The sequence below is a fragment of the Delphinapterus leucas genome, chromosome 2 (genome assembly GCF_059928025.1).
Source record: "Delphinapterus leucas isolate spDelLeu-1000000601 "Yukka" chromosome 2, BTC_Dleu_Yukka2, whole genome shotgun sequence".
Lineage (NCBI taxonomy): Eukaryota > Metazoa > Chordata > Mammalia > Artiodactyla > Monodontidae > Delphinapterus > Delphinapterus leucas.
The window spans coordinates 72,653,020-72,673,261 of record NC_143130.1 but is presented as its reverse complement, the minus strand read 5'-3'; the positions used below and the strand labels follow the sequence as shown (position 1 = coordinate 72,673,261).

The 20,242-nt window shown below is 54.1% G+C and overlaps 1 protein-coding gene across 1 annotated transcript in view; it reads right to left on the bottom strand.

Annotated features, from left to right (window-relative positions):
- Positions 1 to 2,558: 2,558 nt before the first annotated feature.
- IGDCC3 (immunoglobulin superfamily DCC subclass member 3) overlaps positions 2,559 to 20,242 on the bottom strand; it is a 41,113-nt gene continuing 23,429 nt past the window's right edge. The window contains exons 3-14 of the mRNA XM_089907102.1: positions 10,033 to 10,177; positions 9,539 to 9,669; positions 8,955 to 9,092; positions 7,504 to 7,662; positions 6,143 to 6,308; positions 5,629 to 5,876; positions 5,266 to 5,430; positions 4,504 to 4,695; positions 4,246 to 4,350; positions 3,656 to 3,794; positions 3,277 to 3,496; positions 2,559 to 3,000 (exon numbers count right to left, since the gene is read on the bottom strand). Of these exons, the coding sequence (XP_089763228.1) occupies positions 2,800 to 3,000; positions 3,277 to 3,496; positions 3,656 to 3,794; positions 4,246 to 4,350; positions 4,504 to 4,695; positions 5,266 to 5,430; positions 5,629 to 5,876; positions 6,143 to 6,308; positions 7,504 to 7,662; positions 8,955 to 9,092; positions 9,539 to 9,669; positions 10,033 to 10,177 (2,009 nt within the window). The 3' untranslated portion in view covers positions 2,559 to 2,799. The remainder of the gene's footprint in view (positions 3,001 to 3,276; positions 3,497 to 3,655; positions 3,795 to 4,245; positions 4,351 to 4,503; positions 4,696 to 5,265; positions 5,431 to 5,628; positions 5,877 to 6,142; positions 6,309 to 7,503; positions 7,663 to 8,954; positions 9,093 to 9,538; positions 9,670 to 10,032; positions 10,178 to 20,242) is intronic.

Below are 20,242 nucleotides of genomic sequence, written 5' to 3'. Positions count from 1 at the left end.
CCCAACCACCCCTTCTGGCCTCTTCCAGAAGTGCCAGGCCAGGGGCTTTCAAATGTTTCTTTTAGGAGCAGTATCCTGTTTTCAAATGAAATCTCATGTGGAGTCTAACATGTTAAGACAGGTAAAAACAGAGCTGCTCTAGGTGAAGGTGCGCAGGGAGGCCCCCCCAGGTCCCTAGCCAGAGCTGGAGAACCCAGCTTGCAAACCACTATCCTCTCAAAAGATGCCTCTGGGTATAGAACCCCACCCTCCAGACTTGCAGGGCCTCCGAGGGGTGAGCCCTGGCTTTCCATTTCAGCAGCAGAGGGGACACTGACAGTCTAAGCAGTTGCATTACACCATTGCCTCTTACTAAGCTTGAGGCCCACTGAGACCCCCTGATCTTTGTCAGCACAACACCTTTAAGCCAAGTCTCTCGTGGTCTATCCTCAGCCTTGGCAGCCTCAGATACCTGGCTTCAGGAGCCTGGACTGAAGAGAGGACAGGGAGGAATAAAGAGGGCTGGCCAGGGGTCTGGCTGTGTGCTCTGAAGACAGTCACCCAGTCAGAGCCCCAGTTTCCTCAACTTCAGGATGGGGAGGAAAACAGTCCTTTCTCATAGACAGTGCATGAAAAGCATATAGCCTCGGCCAGCAGCTGGCTCAATACTGGTGGTCTGTCACTATAGGGCCGAAGGACTGGTCTCGGATCCCTCACTGCCAGCTAAGGAGGCACAAGCAGTGGTCAGAATTGCAGACTCTGGAACCTGGCGACCTGGCCCGGACACAAACTCTGATCCTGCTGAGACTGGCAGTGTGAGATTTAGGACGTTTCCTTCCTTTCTCTTATCCCTTCTCGGCTTCATCACCTGTAAGAGGAGATGACGATAACTAGAACATCGACCTCCCAGGGGGTTGTGAGGACGTAGGCAGCCTCCCCACCTGTGGAGAAGACCCAGCATGCACGGTGCCTGTAAGTAGTACCCCGGGGTCTGCTGTTATCACCACGGGCTCTGACCCTGTCAGGGTCCACCTGGCTCACCACCCTGGCTCCCCTAATCCCAGCACTCCCATCCCTCCCCCAGGGCCTGACACAGCCACCAAAACACCCGAGATCCACTTTGGCAACAGGACTTTTATTCAGTCAAAATGAGTGTGATAAAACCCAAGACAGGCCAGGTGGCCCCCCTCCCCCAGACCCACACTTCCCTTGGGAGAGGGGGTTCCAGGATGAAAGGAGGTGCAGAGAAGTCGCTGCAGGGACCAAGGGGCACTGCCTGGGAGGTCTGAGGTGCCCTGGGCTCAGGCCCAGTACTGGGGAGAAGGGACGATAACCTTCCCCAAGTCCACACAGATGAAACTGCAGTCTTCCAGGAAAACACCACCAAGTGTACCTTCTTCAGCTAATTCACTAAAGTTGGGGGTGGGGGTCCCTAGAGGGTTGGGGGGTCAGGGACTTTATGGTCTAATCTCATACTTAAGGAATGCACATTTTTTTCCTTTTAAAAAAAGTTTTGTTTCTGCTATTTAAAAAAATGTTTCTGAGTGTAACCAAAAATAGGTATTTGTTTCCTTTTTTTTTCTTCACCTTTAAGTCTTTCAAAGAACAACACAACAGAAAAGAGAAACAAGAAGTCACAAGAACATAAATCCTTAAACACACCTTATAGAAGCATAGCTTCCGGCCACATCTGCTGACATTGGTTGTTCTACTGTCCAGGGGCTGGGTCCAGCTGGCAGTGTCCCATGGGACAGTGGGCTGGGGACCCCCCCTTGCACACACACACAGTACATTCCGGAGGCCCGTCTGCTCCAGCGGCTCTGTGGACAGGACAGGAGGCAGGCTGTGGGGTGACAGCCCACCCTCCCAAGGCCCACGTGCAGAGAGGGTCCTGGGGGTCCCAGTCAAGGATGAGTTGGTGGAGAGGGTCAAAACGGGAGTGGACAGGCAGACAAGACAGAGCACTGGGAGCGTGCTGGGAAGTGGCTAGTTTTTGTTCCCAGGAACAAATTCTCCTCTTATTTTTGGCTTTTTTTTTTTTTTTTCACATTTTCTTTGACCAATTCCATCTTTCTTTCTGCAGGCCCCGAGAAGCCCACACTTGGTGAGGAGCCAGGAGGGAGGGTCCAATGATACAGCACAGGCCCGGGAGCCAGCAAGCCTCGAGGTAGACATTTTCTTTCATACCTGGAAATGGGGAAGTGCTTTTTTTTTTCCTTTTTTTTTTTTTTTTTTTTCTAAACTCTGGACAACAATGTGGGGAGGGAGAGGGGGTGCCCCTAAAGGGGCTCGAGGTAGGAGTACATTCGGGGCTCTGTGGGGTGGGGGGGGCCGAGGCCACGGCCCCACTCCCCTGAGGACATTCATTCCGGCTGAGGTAGGTGCTGAGAGCCAAAACAGCAAAAATCCATCCTGAGAAAACAAGTCGTGGAGGGTGACAGTGTCAGGGGCCCAGCCACAGCAGGGGCACATGTTTGGAGTCTAATTCACCTTTCTCTCTCTTCTTTTTCCCTTTTTTTTTTTTTTTTTTTAATTTTAAGTTTGTTCTTTTTTTAAAGAAAAACATTAGTTCAGTTCCAAGTCATGTGGGTACCAGGCAGAGGTTGGGGGGGCCTTGGCCCAAGGGAGGGGCTCCTGCAGGAACCCCTCCGGGTCCTTGCAGGGTGTCCCTTGCCAAGGCTACTGTAAGTCTTGACAATCAGAGGAGCAGTCAGGACAGAAATGCTGGGAAGCCCCCATCCGAATCCCACATGACAGGAGAAATCTTGCCTTTGACCTGAGAATGGGGGGTTGCTCCCTCCAGAGCCTCCCGGACACTGGCTACTGTCCCGAGCGAGCTGGCAGGGTGGCTGGTCCTTCACTCAGGAGGCCGGGGCCCGTGTCCTGGGGTGGCAGGGCAGCGAGGGGGCCTACACAGGGGGCCTTGGCCTCCGACGTCATCTCCTCCAGGAGCCCGAACCCCTGAAGCGGCAGCATGGAGAACTGGGTCTCCTCACACAGGGCAGGGGCCTCAGGGTCCTGCTGGGGAAAGGGCCAGTCACACAGGCGTCAACAGGAGGGCCACAGCCTTGTGAGCCCCCAGCCAGGGGGTCAGGCTCTGGAGCCAATCCCACTCGGGGGTTCAGTCTCCAGGCTTCCCTGCCTGACCCGGGGGCACAGAGAGAAGCACCAGCCGCCAGTCTTGTGCCTGGAGAAGCCCTGCAGCTTGGCGGAGGCCGGTGACCAAGGCTTGTGACCAAGGTGAGGAGGGTGGAGCCTGAAGGAGGGGGTTGGCTCGGGGGAGGGCGGGGCACTCACCGTGGGTCTGGGGTTAGGTCTGGGGTCGGGCTGCCCCACGGCCCCCGCTCGGGGGAATAGCTGCTCCAGTTCCTTCATGTCCACATGTTTCCCATCTCGGCCCAGCTGGCCCCGCTCTCCCCGTCCCGCCCCATTCAGTGCCAGGATGCCAGGGTCCCTCTGGCTCCGGGGGCCCTGAGGAGGGGAGAGCTGGTTTTCTACATCCTTACACAAGAGGACCCTAGGGGGTGAGCCAAGAGTTAGGGGGAGGGATGTGGGAGGAGCAAGAACAAAAGGATGGAGACAATGGGCCCCAAACCCTGCCTCCCCTGCGGTTTTCCGGCTCCAGGCCTGCCCACCCCATGCTGGCCCAGCCCCCTCTCCCTGGCCCAGGACCCACCTGCCCCTTTGGCCGAATAAGAGGAAGAGGACACAGAAGATGATGCAGGTGACCCCGATGTGGATGCCAATGACGATGCCTGTGGTAGACGTCTGGTTGGTGGCCTCCTCCTTCCGGCAGTCACATGGTGGGCTCAGGGCTGGGGGTGGAAGCAGCGGCAGGTTGGGGGCTGTGGCTCCCAGACACCCAGCCCTTGAGGGTTACTTCTCCCTCGGCTGCTCGACATATGATTTGCCCTTGTTAATGGGACCCCAGCCCAACCTTTAGGTTTTTTTTACCAGTTACTGAGCACTAACTTTGTGCCAAATACTAGGAATAACACTTTACATGGACCATTTCACCCTCCATACAGTTCTATAAAGCGGGTATTACTATCCCTGTTTTACGAAGGAGAAAACTGGGGCTCAGAGAGGTTAAGTAACTTGCCCAAGGTCACACAGCCAAACATCAAACTCAGGTCTAAGCCTATGTTCTCCAGGGCTGCATGTACTGTTCTACCCTCCTGCTTTCCCTGGATGCCTGCTCCCCTCCTCCCTCAGCCTCTCTTCCTGAGGGCCAGTCTTTAGCCAGACCCCATCCCCAGCCCTCACCTGTCCTCTCAGATGCTCCCCTCAAAGACACGAAGCGGACTGTGGCATTGCCATCCCCATGCTGGTTGTAAGCGAGCAGCTTCACCTCATACACTGCAGTGGGGTCTGGGGGGAAAGCCAGGATGCTGAGGGACCTCCCCCGGCCCCACCAGGCGGCTGTCCCCAGGGTGAACTGGAGAAAACCTCTGTGAACCACCTCCTGGCACCAGGCACCACACCCCCGCCCAGCTCCCCAAGCCCCAGCCGTGTCCGCCTCACCGAGCTGGCTGAGGTTGTAAGAGGAGACAGTTCCAGGCAGCAGGATGGGGCCGGTGAAGGAGGCCTTGCTTGCTGGGCGGTAAAACAGCTTGAAGCCGCCCTCGTGCTGGGCCAGCCGGGGCCAGGGCTCCCACAGCAGCTGCAGGGTGGAGCTGCCCAGGACTCGCACTGACAGTGGGGGTGGGGCGGGGGCTGTGGGCGGAAAAGGAGGCCGAGATGTGAGGACTTGGTGGTTGAAGCTCTACCCTTCCACCTGCTACCAATGACCCAGACACCGCCCCCCAACCCAGAGCCTGACCGCTCTCTGACCTCTAACCCAGGGCCTCTGCTTGCTCAAATAGCACCTTTACGTGAATTAGAAAACAACACCCCTGGGACTTCCCTGGTGGTCCAGTGGCTAAGAATCCGCCTGCCAATGCAGGGGACACGGGTTCGATCCCTGGTCCGGGAAGATCCCACATGCTGCAGAGCAACTAAGCCCATGTGCCACAACTACTGAGACTGCATGCCACAACTACTGAAGCCCGTGCACAGCAATGAAAACACAGTGCAACCAAAAAGAAAAAATAAGAAATAAAGTGTTGTCAGGTTTTTTAAAAAAAGAAAAAAGAAAAGGACACCCCTTCCTCCAAGTAGACCCAGCCCCGACTCAGCCTCAGGGCGAAGCACTCTGTGCAGTGCACAACCTGAACAACGGTGCACAGGGGTTCTGCCCTAATACTCTGAGTGTCTGTGGTTTTGTGCTCCACACCCAGACCTCACCTTCACCTAGAGTGCTGGCCAGGGTGGGGGCAGAGGCTGAGCTGGCCCCCCGGGGCGTGTAAGCTTTGATGTAGAAGCTGTAGGCAGTGGAGGGCTCCAGGTCGCTCACCAGGTGCTGAAAGGTGCTCTTGCTGACTGCTTCCTGATACTCCAGCTCTGGTGGGTCTGGGGGGGCCAAGGGTAGGGCAGGGGATTAAAGGGGCATGAGGGAATCCTACCCACACTGGTGAAATGAGGGCAGCCAGGGTGCAGCCGGGAGAAAGAGGGAAGGTGTTGGGTCAGCACGTGTGGGATCGAGGGGGATGAGAAACAGTAAGAGGAAGGGGATGCAGAGGCAGACTTGCCCTCCTGGGCCCCACCCACCAGCAGCCTTCCTGATATGCAGGACATAGCCGATGATCTCCTTGGTGTTGACCAGGGGCTCGGTCCAGGACACGCGGACCTCAGTGGACGACACAGAGACCGCCTGCACGTTGACGGGGGGCCCAGGCAGGCCCTCGGCCCACAGCACAGTCAGCCTGGCGCTGGCCTGAGAGGAGCCAGCGCTGTTCTCGGCCATACACTGGTAGATGGCCTCATCTTCAGGGCCGATTCCAGAAATGGTCAGGGTGCTGCAGGGGGAGGGAGAGCCTCAGATCCCCTGCTCCTTCTGGAGTATCCCTTGGAGGTTGGCCAAATCTCCCCATTTGAAAGATGGAGAAACTGAGCCCCTCCAGAAGACAACAGGCTTGTCTGAGATCTCTCAGCAAGTTAGGGGCAGACCTGGGACGACTCAAACCCAAGTCTCCAGACCCCCAGTTTAGTGTTCTTCCCTGGTAGGAGGTGCACAGCCTCCTACCGTCTGGGCCTCACTCCGGCACACCCACCACACACGTGCCTGTTGTTATTCTTGAGCCTGACGTGGCCTCCTGGCCCCAGCACCTGTCCATTCTTCAACCACGTCACATGAGGGGGCGGCTCACCCTGGGCTTGGCAGGTGAACATGGCTGTGGTCCCAGCTGGCCTGGAGATGGACTGGGGGTGCTGGACAAACTCTGCTGGGGCTGGGGTTGGGGCGGGGGCGGGCACAAAGAAGCATAAGGGTCACGAGGGGTCAGGTGTACAGGGAGGGGACAGCTGTGAGTGAAGGACTGAGGAAGGGGAAGAGGGTAGGGCCAGAGGTCTGCAGGGAACAAGTGGGTAGGGGACATACACACCCACCCCGCCCCGGGGAGAATCCTCCAGGTGGGGCCCACCCTCCACCCCCAGCCTAGCCTCTGGGAGATAGTGGCAGCCCTCACGTCCCTCCACCCCAGAGAGGCAGACCCAAGAGAGGACTCCATTTTAATGACCATTTAAAAGACTGACATTTGTATCCGAAAGCAATCAAGCTGAGCTCCCTGTTCAGGAAATTGTTAAATAAATAAATGTGCTAATAGGTTTGGCTGCACCTCTAAGGCTGAAGGCCGGTAATGACGGGGAGATGGATGAGCCCTCAGTACCAGCCCCCCTCACCCCTACATTCAATTCCACTCTCCTCCAATCCCAAGCCTCAAACTTCCATTAACACCAGAGAAATGAAATGCTCCATCACTTTCATTTGGACAGATTAACAGCACATGGAATGCTAAACAAATGGGCATTTAAGTTCCTAACTCCCCTCTCTCCCACCTCTCTGGGAGGGAACAACCACAGAAAACCCCTGAGAATGGGACTCCAAGCCGGTTCACGAGACAGTTTAGCCCCAGGGCAGGAGGATGGACAGAATGAGCTGGTCAGCTGCAGAGGCCCCACATACCATGGGAGTGGAGGCCAGCTCTGTGTGTGTGTGTGTCTGTGTGTGTGTGTGTGTCAGGAGCTGGGGTGTGAGAGTGTGAAATGACAAACACACTGAGAGTGTGCAGGCAGGTGTGAGCGTGGAAGTGCCACACGTGTGAATGAGAACAGCACATGGAGGGAGGGACACATGGGGGTGACACAGGTTGGGGAGACCAGCTGAGATGACAAAGTGGAAATGACTGGGGGGGTGGCAATGGCACCTGGAGGGGCAGATGACCAAGAATGTCCTCGCATTCCCAACATACACATTCCTGGGGGAGGGAAGAGACAGAGAGCTGCTGCCTTTGGCCTGGGCTGGGGCCCTGGAGAGGGGGCAGGGGCAAGGTTAGGGCAAGGATAGGAAAGTGGGTGAGTACACAGCGCTGGGCTTGGGCCAGGGATGTCGATGAGGCAGGGAATGTGGGGTGGGGAGGTCCGTACCTTGCACCACCAGCCGGCCCTGTGCCGTCCTCCTCACCCGGGTGCCGGGCCTGTTGGCTGCACAGACGTAGACGCCCGAGTGCTGCACGGTCACGTCTGAGATGATGAGGTTCCCCGTGCCCAGCACCTGGATGCCCTCCACCCCAATGGGGCGACCATCTGAAGGGGAAGGGGAGGGTCAGGGAGGTAGGTGTGCAGGAATGTCCAGACTTGGAATCGGCCACCATCAATCTACCAGGAAGCCCCTGTCTTTGACTCTTCCCTCTGAGCAACATGGCATTGTAGAGGCGGCCAGAGCAGCACAGAAAACTCTCACCCAGCAGGAGAGAACTGGCTCCTGATCCTAACACTGTCACTGCCTCACTGGTGACCTTCAAGTCCCCTCCCCTCAGTTTCTCAAACAGGAAAGTAAGGGGTTTGGGTTACATGGACATTTCCCAGCTTGATTTGTCTCTCCTGAAAATAGTTCCTTGGTCAGATATCCATTCCTCTCCTTGACTGTCACAATGCGCGTTAATATAAAGGCTCTGAGAAGTCCTGTAGCAAAGGGATCTGGTTTACTCTGTTCCCAAACTTGTTAGACTACCAAGCCATTCTTTCCCCTTGCAGATTTCACTTTGGGAAATGTTGCACCAGATGGTCCTTGCAGGGCCTATGGGCTCCTCCTAATGGTGAGGCCACTCTTTCCAGCCTCTCCCAGTCCCCGGGCCCTCCCCCCACCCAGGATCAGATTAGCACAGTCAGAATGCGAGGAGACAGCTCCCCATTCAGTCCCTGAAGTGGTGAAATCTACTCCATTATCCTGCCTGCTGCCCCCTCCTTCCCGGATCACTCAGCTGCTACAATGTGGCACAGTCTCCTTGTGAATGCGACCCCACCCCATCCCCTCCAGACTCTCCTTCCCCCAGCGACCTTTCCACTCAGACAATGTGGGCCCATCTGCACCCTTTCATTTCTCTCCTTCAGCTGCCTAGGGATTTAGGCTGGGGATTTAGGGGGCCAGGTTAGAGACTGGGGGGTCCAGAGAGAGGATGTGACAACTGGCTGAGATTTTGAGGGGTTTGGGATTGCATCACTGGGGAGGATGGCCAGGGTGTAGATGGCAGAGATGAGCCCGACCGGAAAGAGACTAGGGGTGCTGAGAGCTGCAGAGGGGTTCTGGAGATGCCCAGAGTGAGGGGAGCATGGGGGAGGGGAGCTGGCGCAGGACTGCCAGGACTGGACGAGGTAACCTGGGGAGCTAAGCCATCTGCACAGAGGGAGGGAGAATGCAGTGGGCAGGCGGACCTCCCTGGTCCTGCCAAGGAGAGGGGAACCCACCCCCTCCCCAGGCCTCGAAGAGAACGGACCCCCACGGAGAACAAACAGGATTCCAAGTTCCCCCTGGAGCTGGGTGAAGAGACTGGCCCTCCCAGGGGTGGGAGAGGCAGGGGCTGCAGGATGGGGCTCACCCAGGCGGCTCCAGGACACAATGGGGCGCGGGTTGCCCGTGGCGACACACTCGAGCACGGCGGTCTGGTGCACAGTCAGGGTGAGGTTCTCAGGCCCCACGAGGATCGTAGGCTCCTTGTAGGCCCCAGAGCCCGAGCCTGGGAGGAAGATGCCATATTTCTTCACTTTAGCTGGGACCCTTCCCACCTCCTCACCACCCCCACCCACCCCCAATACACGGCCTAGGACGTGGGGGGTGGGAGACAAGCTCCAGCCCAGAAGCTGGGTCCCATGCGTAGAGAGGAGAAGCCAGCGGCCCCAGGACGTTGCTCACACTCATCTCTGCGGTCAGGCCCCGCAGGGCCTCCAGCGGTGGGAGAGCCACCCTCACCCAACCACCCATAAGCAGAGAGTGGGCTTCCTCAAGGAGAACTGAGCCAGGGAGGGGCCTCGAACGCCTCCTGAACCCTCACCCTGAAGAGCACAGAACTTCGTGCTCACAAGGTGCTCTGTATGCACTTGGCTGTCCAGGCTCTGGGGCTCAGTTGAAGAGGGACTGATTGGAGGGTGGGGAGAAGAACGAGGCAGAGCCAAGGACCCTCACCTGACACAGTGAGGCTGGCCCCATGGCTGACCCGGACACTGGCGACATTGGAGGCCACACAGTGGAAGACGCCGCTGTCCTCAGCCTGAAGGCCTGTGATCTGCAGGACCCCCTTGGGCAGCAGTGTGTACCTGTGGCGGGAGGGCACGGTCAACCATAAGCAAGCACAAGCACCACTGGCCACAGGGTCACTCAGCATCACGGACACAGCCCAGGACCCAGCCACTACCCCAATGTCGCTTTTGTCATCACAGACACACTACGGGACTCTCACAGGTGGATGCACCTGCGATTCCAGCCTTGACAACAATCACACACAGATCTTCGCGTGCATTCAAGTGTTGAATCTGGGCCCACAAACCATACAGATACTCAGTCTCAACAAAGTTGCAGAAACACCACCCTGGAGGCCACAGGCAGGCCTCCTTCAAGGCCCAGACACTGGACTGGCCTGCCTCTTGGTCATCCCTCCACCTTCCCCACCCGGGGCTCACCTCTCATTGTCTGTATCAATGGGGACTCTGTTCTTCTCCCAGGTGATCAGGGGTTTGGGAAGCCCATGGATTTGGCACTGGAAGCGGGCCACACCGCCCTCCTCACCCACGGTGGCCTGAGGGTGCACGTGGAAGTCGGACATGGCTGGAGAAAGAAAAGGAAATGTGTATGGGGAAGGCACACTGCTGAGGTGCAGAGGGGATGGGAGAGGGCATGGGGGGCCTCGGGCCTGTGTCCTGGAGCCCTGGAGCTCACCAAGCTCAGGGCGCAGGGTGTCTTCCCCCAAGCTGAGCTGGCAGGTGCAGGGCAACAGCTTGCTGGGGGCACATCGGCACTTACCCTGCCTCCTACCTGTGGGAAACATCTCCCCCTAAGGGATGGTATAGGCTGGGCTGGGACACTTTGAGAAAGGTCTGGACAAATTCTTGGATAAACCTCTAACATGGAAATCTTGGGCTGTGGACCCACGAAAGCTAGTCAGAGAAAAGCCTTGCTCCCAAGGCCTGCTCCCCACTTTTACAGCTTTCGGATTTATTTTTATAAACTCCCTGTAAGGTATGCAAGTGCTAAGTATTATGCTGTACATTTTACAGAATAGGAAACAGAGAGGGGAAGCGATTAGTCCAGTGTCACCCAGCAGGGACACTGGTCATTAGAGCCTGGTTACCAGCACCCAGTGGCTTTCTTTGCCCTTCATCATCACCCCCTTATCCCCAGTTCTTCTGCAGCTTCTCAATGTACCCCAAGAAGGTGGTGTACCATCCAAGGTGACAAGCTTCTTAGAAGACAGTCAGACCTACCAATCTACATTTCAATGTGTCATAAATATTCAGGGGCTGCCTTCCCACCTTTTGGGGATCTGAACTGCTTGAGCTCTGATCATGGGAGGGGCCGTGGTGCACGCCCCCCACCCCCTTTTAGGCCGGTGAAGTGTTCCTGCCCACCCTCACTCCCATCCATCCTTCCTCCCCAACCTGTAAAGCCCAGGGAAGGGGCCCCTCCCACATGGGTTCCCAGCTTCAGCACCAGGGCTGTGATTTCATTAAAATCCACTTTGCTTCAAGTGCGGGAAGGAGGCTCACCATCTGTCCAGGCAGGCAGCCCCTCCCCTCCAACACTCCATCAACTGGGACAGTTGTCCCCTCCCAGAAGAAGCCCTCCCTCTCCCCACAGCAGCAGGGACGCTGGAGCTTGTCCTGGTCCCTGCTCCTGACTCCCTGGTGCGGGTGGGCACACCCCGTCTCAGGCCCCCTCAATCCACCGGTCTGTTCAGGACTCCAGGGCAGCTCAGAAAGGCCGAGCCTTTGTGCCCTTCTTCCCAGAGTCTCTGGGGGCTGACTCTTTTGTGGCACATTCTCCATCTCATTTGCATGTGGTTCATTAAATATAAACATGCATAAAAATCCCCAGCCCAGCCTCCTCCTCTTTCAGGGCCTCCTGGGAGTATGGCTGATGGGTGTGAGCGCGTCCTTGCACATGTGTGCAGAGCTGTGCTCGCTGAGAGGACATGGTTGCCTCTGTGTATGTGGTGTGAGTGTCCAAGCTGGATGTGAATGGGCGGGGGGTGGTTGTATCCCTCAGCTCCTGTGGCTGGTGTGTGATTCTGGTTCTGTGTAGGTAATCAATCACACATGTCCCTGTGTAGGTATAGTCCTTACAAACGGCACCTTGGGGCCCTAGGAGCGGGAGATGGGGGCAAGTGCCCCAGCTGGTGTCCCCATCAGGCTCAGTGAGATGATCCCCAGGGAGCACTGTGAGGTCAGCCTGCCCAGGCTCAGGCCAAAGGCTGTGTTTGGCCAAGGGCCTGCAGGTCAGCCCAGAGGTTTGGGGCAGGGGGCTGAGGCACTGGTAGGGCCCCTCTACTGCTTCCAGGCCTCAACCTCTAGGAGCGCGGGGCTGGAGGCAGGCCTAGCGAGCGAGCGGAGAGGGCACCCCGGCTCCTGGGTCAGCTGTCTATGCCCCACCCACCCAGCCCTGCCCTTCAGGAGCTGGGGAGCTGCCTGCCCCTCCTCACTCCAGCTGGAGAGGAGCCTGCAGCCCCCCAGGGACTTGGGGCGGGGACTAATGGCTCTGCTGACTACAGATGCCTCCTCATTAAGGAACCCGAATCCTTTTGTGTTTCTAGCCCCCATTCTGGGCTCCCTGGAGGCGCCTAGAGCTAGGAGCTGGCCTGAGGAGAGATGCAAGGGAAAGGGCTGCTTCTCATCAGGGCGCACTGGATGGAGAAAGTTTGGCCTCTAGCTTCTTTCTCCCCCTAAAACTAATCAATGAAAAAGCATGGGTTGAATGTGATGCTGCAGAGGAATGCTCGAGCAGGAAGGGGTGGTAGTTAAGGAGCCAGTCTGATCATCTTTACACTGTACAACAGAGTCCGAGGGGTCCCCAGGGGCCCCTGGGATGCAGCTGGGGCCCCTCCCCACCCAGGGCTTCACATCTCCCCTCCATCAGAGCAGCACCTTGCTAAACCTCTCTATCAGCTTTACTTAACTGCAGTTCTGCCAAACATTTCATTTGAAGGGTAGCTTTGCTTTTAAAAGTGCTTGAAAACCACGCATGTAAAGCCAACACATTCATTTTATGAAAGGGAAACTGAGACCCAGGCCCAGTTGGTGGCTCTACTGGCCCCAAATCAGAAGTTCCATGCCCCAAGCCCTCTGCTGGGGTGTCCCCAGCACATTTTTCACTCTCCAAGGACAGGTGACCCCAGGGCAGACTGCAGGCTGGGCCAGCCTCTTCTCACTGGCCGTGAGTTGGCACTGTGTTACAAGTTGCAGGGACGACAGTGAGCCCCCGAGAAGGTTTTTCTGTCCCATCCCTCGGAGCCCAGCTGGTTAGGCAGTGTGGTCCGGGGGAGGGGGTGCAATAGGAGGGTGTGGTCCTCTTTATCTGAGGCTCCTTCTTCCCTCCCCTTCTTCCCACCCCTACTCAACCCTTGGGTCAGCCCTGTATGTCCCTTCGGTGTCCTGGGGGATTGCAGTGAGACTGTGGGCAGGCAGTGTCAGGGTATAAAAGGGAAGAACAAACCTGACTCCACGTTGGATCTGTTTCTTTTTCTTTAACCTTTGTATTCTATTGCTTTTGCTACAAGTTAGTTGCTAAAGGGATGTTGCCTAGAGCTTAAAGTATACATGATGGCCCATCTCTGGGAACCCTGCCTCCCATAATAGGAGCGCTGGTCCTTTCCTCCACAGATGAAGGGGTGAACAGGTACTCTGCAGGGCCTCCCACGTTAGACTCCTGCCGCCTTCCTGTACAGGCCTTTGTCCACACTCGGCTGAGCTCACTCCGAGTTCGTCCACTCACTCCGAGAGTTCACTGCTGACTTCTTTAGGAAATCAGGGGAGAAAATTTCTCAGGGCCACTTAGATCTTCGATCTCTCAGAGGGGAAACACGTTTGGTTTACGTGTCTGTTTTGCACTGGCTTGTACGAGCAGGCCATGGAGCCAGCTGTCCCTCATTGTGTCTCTCTGGGAGAGGGTCCCTGGGCAACCATGAGGATGTGGGGCTGAGGACTGGACCTCAGAAAACGCTGACCTCTGAGCAAGTCATTCTGGAGGCCACTGTGTGGTTGACAGTGGTGGGCACAGTGGCTGGAGGCACTATTTGTTAATAGTTTTTTATTATTATTTTAAATTTTTATTTTATTTATTTATTTTTGGCTGCGTTGGGTCTTCGTTGCTGCACACAGGCTTTCTCTAGTTGTGGCGAGCGGGGGCTACTCTTTGTTGCAGTGTGCGGGCTTCTCGTTGTGGTGGCTTCTCTTGCTGCAGAGCACGGGCTCTAGGTGCGCGGGCTTCAGCGGTTGTAGCACGCGGGCTCAGTAGTTGTGGCTCACGGGCTCTAGAGCGCAGGCTCAGTAGTTGTGGTGCACGGGCTTAGGTGCTCCGCAGCATGTGGGATCTTCCCGGACCAGGGTTCGAACCTGTGTCCCCTGCATTGGCAGGCAGGTTCTTAGCCACTGTGGAGGCACTATTTGTGGCCAGTGTGGGTAGCACTGTGTATGGGGCTGGTGGACATGAAGGTGATGCTGCGGCTTGCAGCTAACGATGCTTTACCTTCCTGCTCACACCTGTTGGTCGGGTAGGAGCCGTTTCGGGTTCCTCACTTCAAGCTAGGTTATGGGAGGGGGTCGTGTTGGGAGGCCCCTCCTGTGTGAGGACCAGAGAGAGTGACAGGGAGGACAGAGGCCTGCTTGGGGGTCATTATGGAGAAAGGAAGAAGAAAGCACCTTTGTCCTCAGTCTGAGAAGGAATCTCCCAGCCGCTCCCTGTCCCTGCCAGGGGTACAGCTAGGCCGTGGGGAAAGAGGGTTCACAGAGACAGCCCAGCAACCCACCGGGCTGGAAGGGAGCAGAAACCAGCAGGAAATGGCTCCTGGACACCCCTATAAATCACCTGAGGGGAGGGGAGTCTCCTGAGAGCCAGATCTAGAGCGGCTCAGGGAGGGGAGGGGAACTTTCCTCCTGGTCCATGACCTCTGGCGAGGTCAGGCCTGGATCTGATTAGACAGGCTCCAAGGGGACGCTGGGGGGGCAGGAAGGGTCGGGGCAGAGTGCTGGGAAGGAAGCCGGCAGCATACCCCAAGCCCAGCCTCCAACCCTTTGGCTACAGCCAGACTCCTATCTGGTGTTTGATGACAAAGAGATCAGTGGGCTTGCTGGGATGGAGAGTTCAAAACACAGCCTTTGCAGAAGCCAGCGGCACTGGAGGTCTGAGGCACCGACTGCCCCCACTCATACCACCATTCAAGAGGAATAACCACGACCTGCAGACGCTTCCAAAGGCCATCCAAAGTCCCCTTCCTTGTATCCATCCCTGCCAAGGACCAGGGACACCCCGAACGCCCGGTTCCTCCTCACGCAGCTCAGATGATTGTAATGTTTTTCCTTATACCAGAGGCACAGCTGAATCCCATATGCTTCCACCCAATGCCCCAACTTCCCCCTTGAGAATCTCATTTTTTAATAAAGTAAGTAGCCAGCTATTAAGCACTTGAAATGGGACCAGTCCAGATTGAGTTGGGCTGTAAGTGTAAAATACACACTGGATTTCGAAGATTTAGTACAAAATAAAAAGACACTAAGCATTGGGGAAATGCAAATCAAAACCATAATGAGAGGCCACCTCACACCCATTGGGATGGCTACTACCAGAGCAATAACAAAAAACAACAGAAAATAGCAAGTGTTGACAAGCATGTGGAGAAATTGGAACCCTTGTGCACTGTTGGTGGGAATGTAAATTGGTGCAGCCACTATGGAGAACAGTATGGAGGTTCCTCAAAAACTTAAAAATAAAACAACCATACAATCCAGCAATTCCACTTCTGGGTATATACCCACAAGAATTAAGGGTCTCGAAGAGATATTTGTACAGCCACATTCATAGCAGCCTTAGTCACAATAGCTAAAAGGTGAAAGCAGTCCAAGTGTCCATCAACTGTTGAATGGATAAATAAAATGTGTTTATACATACAATGGAATATTACTCAGCCTTAAAAAAGGAAGGAAATTCTGACACATGCTACAATGTGGATGAACTTTATGGACATTATGCTAAGTGAAATAAGCCAGTCACAGAAAGACAAATACTGTATGATTCCACTTATATGAGGTACCTAGAGTAGGCAGATTCATAGAGACAGAAAATAGAATGGTGGTTGCCACAGGCTGGTGGGGAGAGAGGAATAGGGAGTTACCGTTTAACAGGAATAGAGTTTCACTTTTGGGAGATGAAAAGAATTCTGGACATGCATGGTGGTGACGGTTTACACAATAATATGAAGGTACTTAATGCCACTGAACTGCACACTTAAAAATGGTTAAGACAAAAAAAATGGTTAAGACAGTAAACTATGTTATGTGTATTTTACCACAATTAAAAAGTTGGAGGGACTTCCCGGGTGGTCCAGCGGTTAAGAATCCACCTTCCAATGCAGGGGACGCAGGTTCAATCCCTGGTCAGGGAACAAAGATCCCACATGCTGTGGGGCAACTGAGCCGGTGCACTGCAACTACTGAGCCCATGCAGCACAACTAGAGAGCCCGCAGGCCGCAAACTACAGAGCCCACGCACTCTGGAGCCCACGTGCCACAACTAGAGAGAAGTCTGCGCACTGCAAGGAAGAGCCTGTGAGCCGCAATGAAAGATCCTGGTGCCGCAACTAAGACCCAATGCAGCCAAAAATAAATGAATGAATGAATGAATAAATATTTTTTAAAAGTTGGAAAAATAATAATTTTGATAATAGTTAATAATTTAAAATATTGCTAACAAGCTGAAATGATAATATTTTGGATTTTAAAGACAGTTCAAAAAATTTAAAAAGTATTAATAATTTTAAAATAATGATTATATGTTGGGATAATATTTTGTATATATTAAGTAAAATAAAGTTTATTATTAAAATTAACTTCACTTGTTTCTTTTTTTTACTTTTTTTGTAAATGTGACTATTAGAAAACTTAAAGTTACCTACGTGGTTTGCGTTATACTCCCGTTGGACAGTCCTGCTCTAGAAGACACAACCAATTTTGTTCTTCACACAACAGATCTTCAAATACTTGAGGTCTGGGTTGTTCCCTGAGAAACATCTTCTGAGGGGAAACACCCTTAATCCCTTCAGCCACTTGTGATGTGAAATGATGTTCAGATGCCTTAAGCCTGAAGACCCTGGGGATGGTATGAACCCAGAGGGCCTTACACCAGCAGGGGACCTGGAGCAGATTTCAGCCATCATCTGTAGTGAGCATCCTTGTGTTGTCCAATATGACAGCCACTAGCTACATGTGGCCACTTAAATTAAAAATTCAGTTCCTCTGGCTCCCTAGCTACCTTTCAAGTGTTCAATAGCCACAAGTGGCTATAGGCTACCTTATGGGACAGCACCAATAAAATACTTCCATCATCACAGAAAATCCTTGTGGACAGCACTGGTCCACACCCAAGGCAAGGCCTCAGACCCACAGCTGCTTTCTGTCTTGCTCCCTCTCTCTTGCTGCCCCGCCAGAAAGCCCCCTTTCTTCTCCATCTTCATCACTAGCCCAGCTTTGCCCCTACCAGATCCCTCCTCTCCTGGCCACATGGACTCAGAAACTGCTGACAAGGCCCGCATTTGATCGCATCCTAAGGCTGTCACACTGCATGGCAGAGAAGGCCTCACACAGCACGATTTCTACTTCTGGTGGGGAAATACTTGCTGAGAGCATTTTGAGGGAGCAATGCAGTGAAGAGGTTAATGGTACAGGCTCTGGAATCAGACAGAACTGGGCATAAGACTCACCTCTGCCACTCTTAGCTCTGTGACCTTGGGCAAGTTAGTCTCTCAGAACCTCTATTTTCTCACTTATAAAATTGGGATGACAATAGCTCATGTTGCTAGAGCTGCTGCACTGGTGGGAATCAATGAGATTTATTTGTAAAGTGCTTGGCACAGTCCTTGAAAAATAGCAAATACTTGCCAGTGATTGTTGAGGGAAAATAGTAGAATCTTGAGTTAAAAGGTGCTGAGAGGTTATGGAAGAGCACGGTAGGATTGGGGTTGGGTGGCCATCTACTCCAAGGGGGTAGCCATATTCCCATGGAGAGGCAAAAGCTCAGAGAGCTAGTGGCAGAGCCCTCTGGAGAACTGAGCAAAGACAGAATTTGCAAGGCCTGAATGGTGAGAGGGTCAGTGCAGGGGGAAGGGGGCAGCCTGGTATAAACCAGAGCTTGGCTTCTATTTCACTTATGCCTGGGGGCTTCACAGAGGCCCCACTAGGTGAGCTGTCACTTGGAAGAAGCCATTGGGTAATTGAGGCCTTGATTTCTCTAGTAAAATGTTTATGAAGCCCATAAACTCATGCCTTTATTGGCCAGGCTCATTCCGGGGGATGGATGTGGCTCTCCAAGGTGTAGTTAAAGCACCTGCTGAACTCAGGCACCCGATGGCTACTCTGGCCTCCACCCAGACCCACCAGGCAGAGTGACTCCTGGAGGGCGAGGAGGCCAGCCAAGTCCACATGCTCTTTAAACTCCCGCAAAGCACTTGTAAATGTCCTCTCTAAATGCGCATGGGAAGGAGAGAGGTAACAACAGAGAACCCTGAGTCCTGGGGAGGCTGGCAACTTGCCACAGTCCCGGTGGGATATTGGTTTTGTCATCAGGGTTCTCTGGGCCAGGCTTAGCCTCTCCAACACTCTGTCCCAGTCTCTCCAATATCTGGGTCCCCACCGTGCCCATGACTTTGGCTCCGTTAGGGAAGATCCCCTACATTGATTGGCTGATGACATTTGGAGTTGAGGAAAGTATGAACTTAGAAGACCTGTATTTACTTCCCTGGCTCTCCAAAGGGAAGTCTGAGAGTTGAATTATGGTTCTGAATCCAAAGAGTAAGTGTTTTTTGCGGGGAGCGGGAGGGAGGCACTGTGTGGGGTTTGGGTGTTGGATGGGTGTGGGTGGACAGTGTCTGGAGCTTACAAACATCCCCAGAAGACTGCGATGGCTCAGAGGCCCTGTTCAGTTTTGCCAGGGGTGATTGATTCATCTGGGCGTTTGCCTGGTGACCCTGCTCTGAGAAGCCTCTGGAACCTTTTGTCTCCCTCTTCAAGCCCCTTACCCCCTGTCTTGGGCCTCTGAACCCCAGCCCCTCCCTCCCACCCTCCCACACCACCACCAGCTCACCACTCCCCGCCCAACCCCAATTCTAACACAAAAGGCAACTTTGTCTTTCAAGTCAGCAGCCATAAATCCACGTCTCTCCCCTCCCTCCTGGCAGCCACCTCTGACAAATGGGGTGGGGGGAGGTGGGGGACAGTGAGGGGCCAGACTCAGCTTGGGAAAGTCCTTGCATCCAGCTGTTGGCCCACTGTAGGCTGGTGAGCATCGAACCTTTATGGTCTGATCTTCGATTCCAACGGATGGTAAGACCCAAGGCACAGCTGCAGGAGGGGCAATCTGGGGCTCTCCGCAGCCTCTGGGCTGGGCTTTTACAACCCAAGGAGAATAAAACCTCTCAAAGCCCTACTTTTAATTATTCAGCCCACAATTCAGAGGCTCCGGTTCTTCCTCTGATCAAGTCTTGTGCTCCCCTTCCCTCCCCTGCCTCCAGCCCACCGTGGAGGGAGTGAAGTGTGCCTGGGGGAGAGTGTGCCGTGGGACACAGGTGGTGTGCCTGCCCGATGCGGCATACTGCATGTGCCACTGGGTGGGTGTGCCCCGCTGCTTTCAGTGTGGACCCTACACATTCAGGGGAGGGGAAAGGGGGAGGAGTATCACCCACCCCATGTGACCACCCTACCTCCCCCACTGCTAGGTTTTCAAAAGCAGTCCCAACTTCAAATATTTCTCCCTAATTTTCATCCCACGTATCAGGCAATGAGTCAGAGGATGTGTCCTGGTTTGGGAAATACAGTCCTCTGTCCTATTTACACAGCACACCCACCGAATTAACTCTAAGCATTCATTCAGCAGATACTTACTGACTGCTAATGTTTCCAGAGAATGTTCTGGCACTCCTGAAGTAAATTCCCTTCATCCCACAGGCCCTGTCCTTAGGTTTTCCACCCAAGCTCCTAGAACTATCAGACAGGTGAAAGCACCAGAGCCAGGGTCTTAGGTATATCATAGTAATGTGGTCCTGAAAAACAGAAACCTGCAGAAGCCATGATGGGCAAAGGTAAGATATTATATCAGTATAACTCTGAGAGGTAGGGATTAATAGCTTTTCTGAGGTGCAGAGAGGTTAAGTAACTTGCCCAAGATCACACAGCCATCTAATGATGATCACACGTTAACATTTAATGATGCTAAAGCAGGCATCTGAACTTAGAGTGGGTCTAACTCTAAATCCAGTGCTCTTTCCCTGCATCACAGCTGTGAGACACACACACACAAATGCTGCTCAAACACGACCAACCATACCTGCAAACACTGGCACAGAAAATCACAGAGGCGCACGACATCCCAGACCCTTAAAAGTACCATGCCTACGCACATTCAGAGACACCCGTGACACAGCAGGCTTCACTTTAACTGAACTTCCCCAGGGTCTGAGGTAGGTTTCATAGCGTGTGACTAATGCAGATAAGCACCATGATAAGATGGTGTTATCAGCCCACTAGTGGTCACTGAGCCCACACATGTTTCCTAAATTCTATTAACACAGGTAAATAAACAACCCAGATGCTAGTCTCCAGGTAGCTCTTCCATGAGCATTTCCAGATCAGCAAA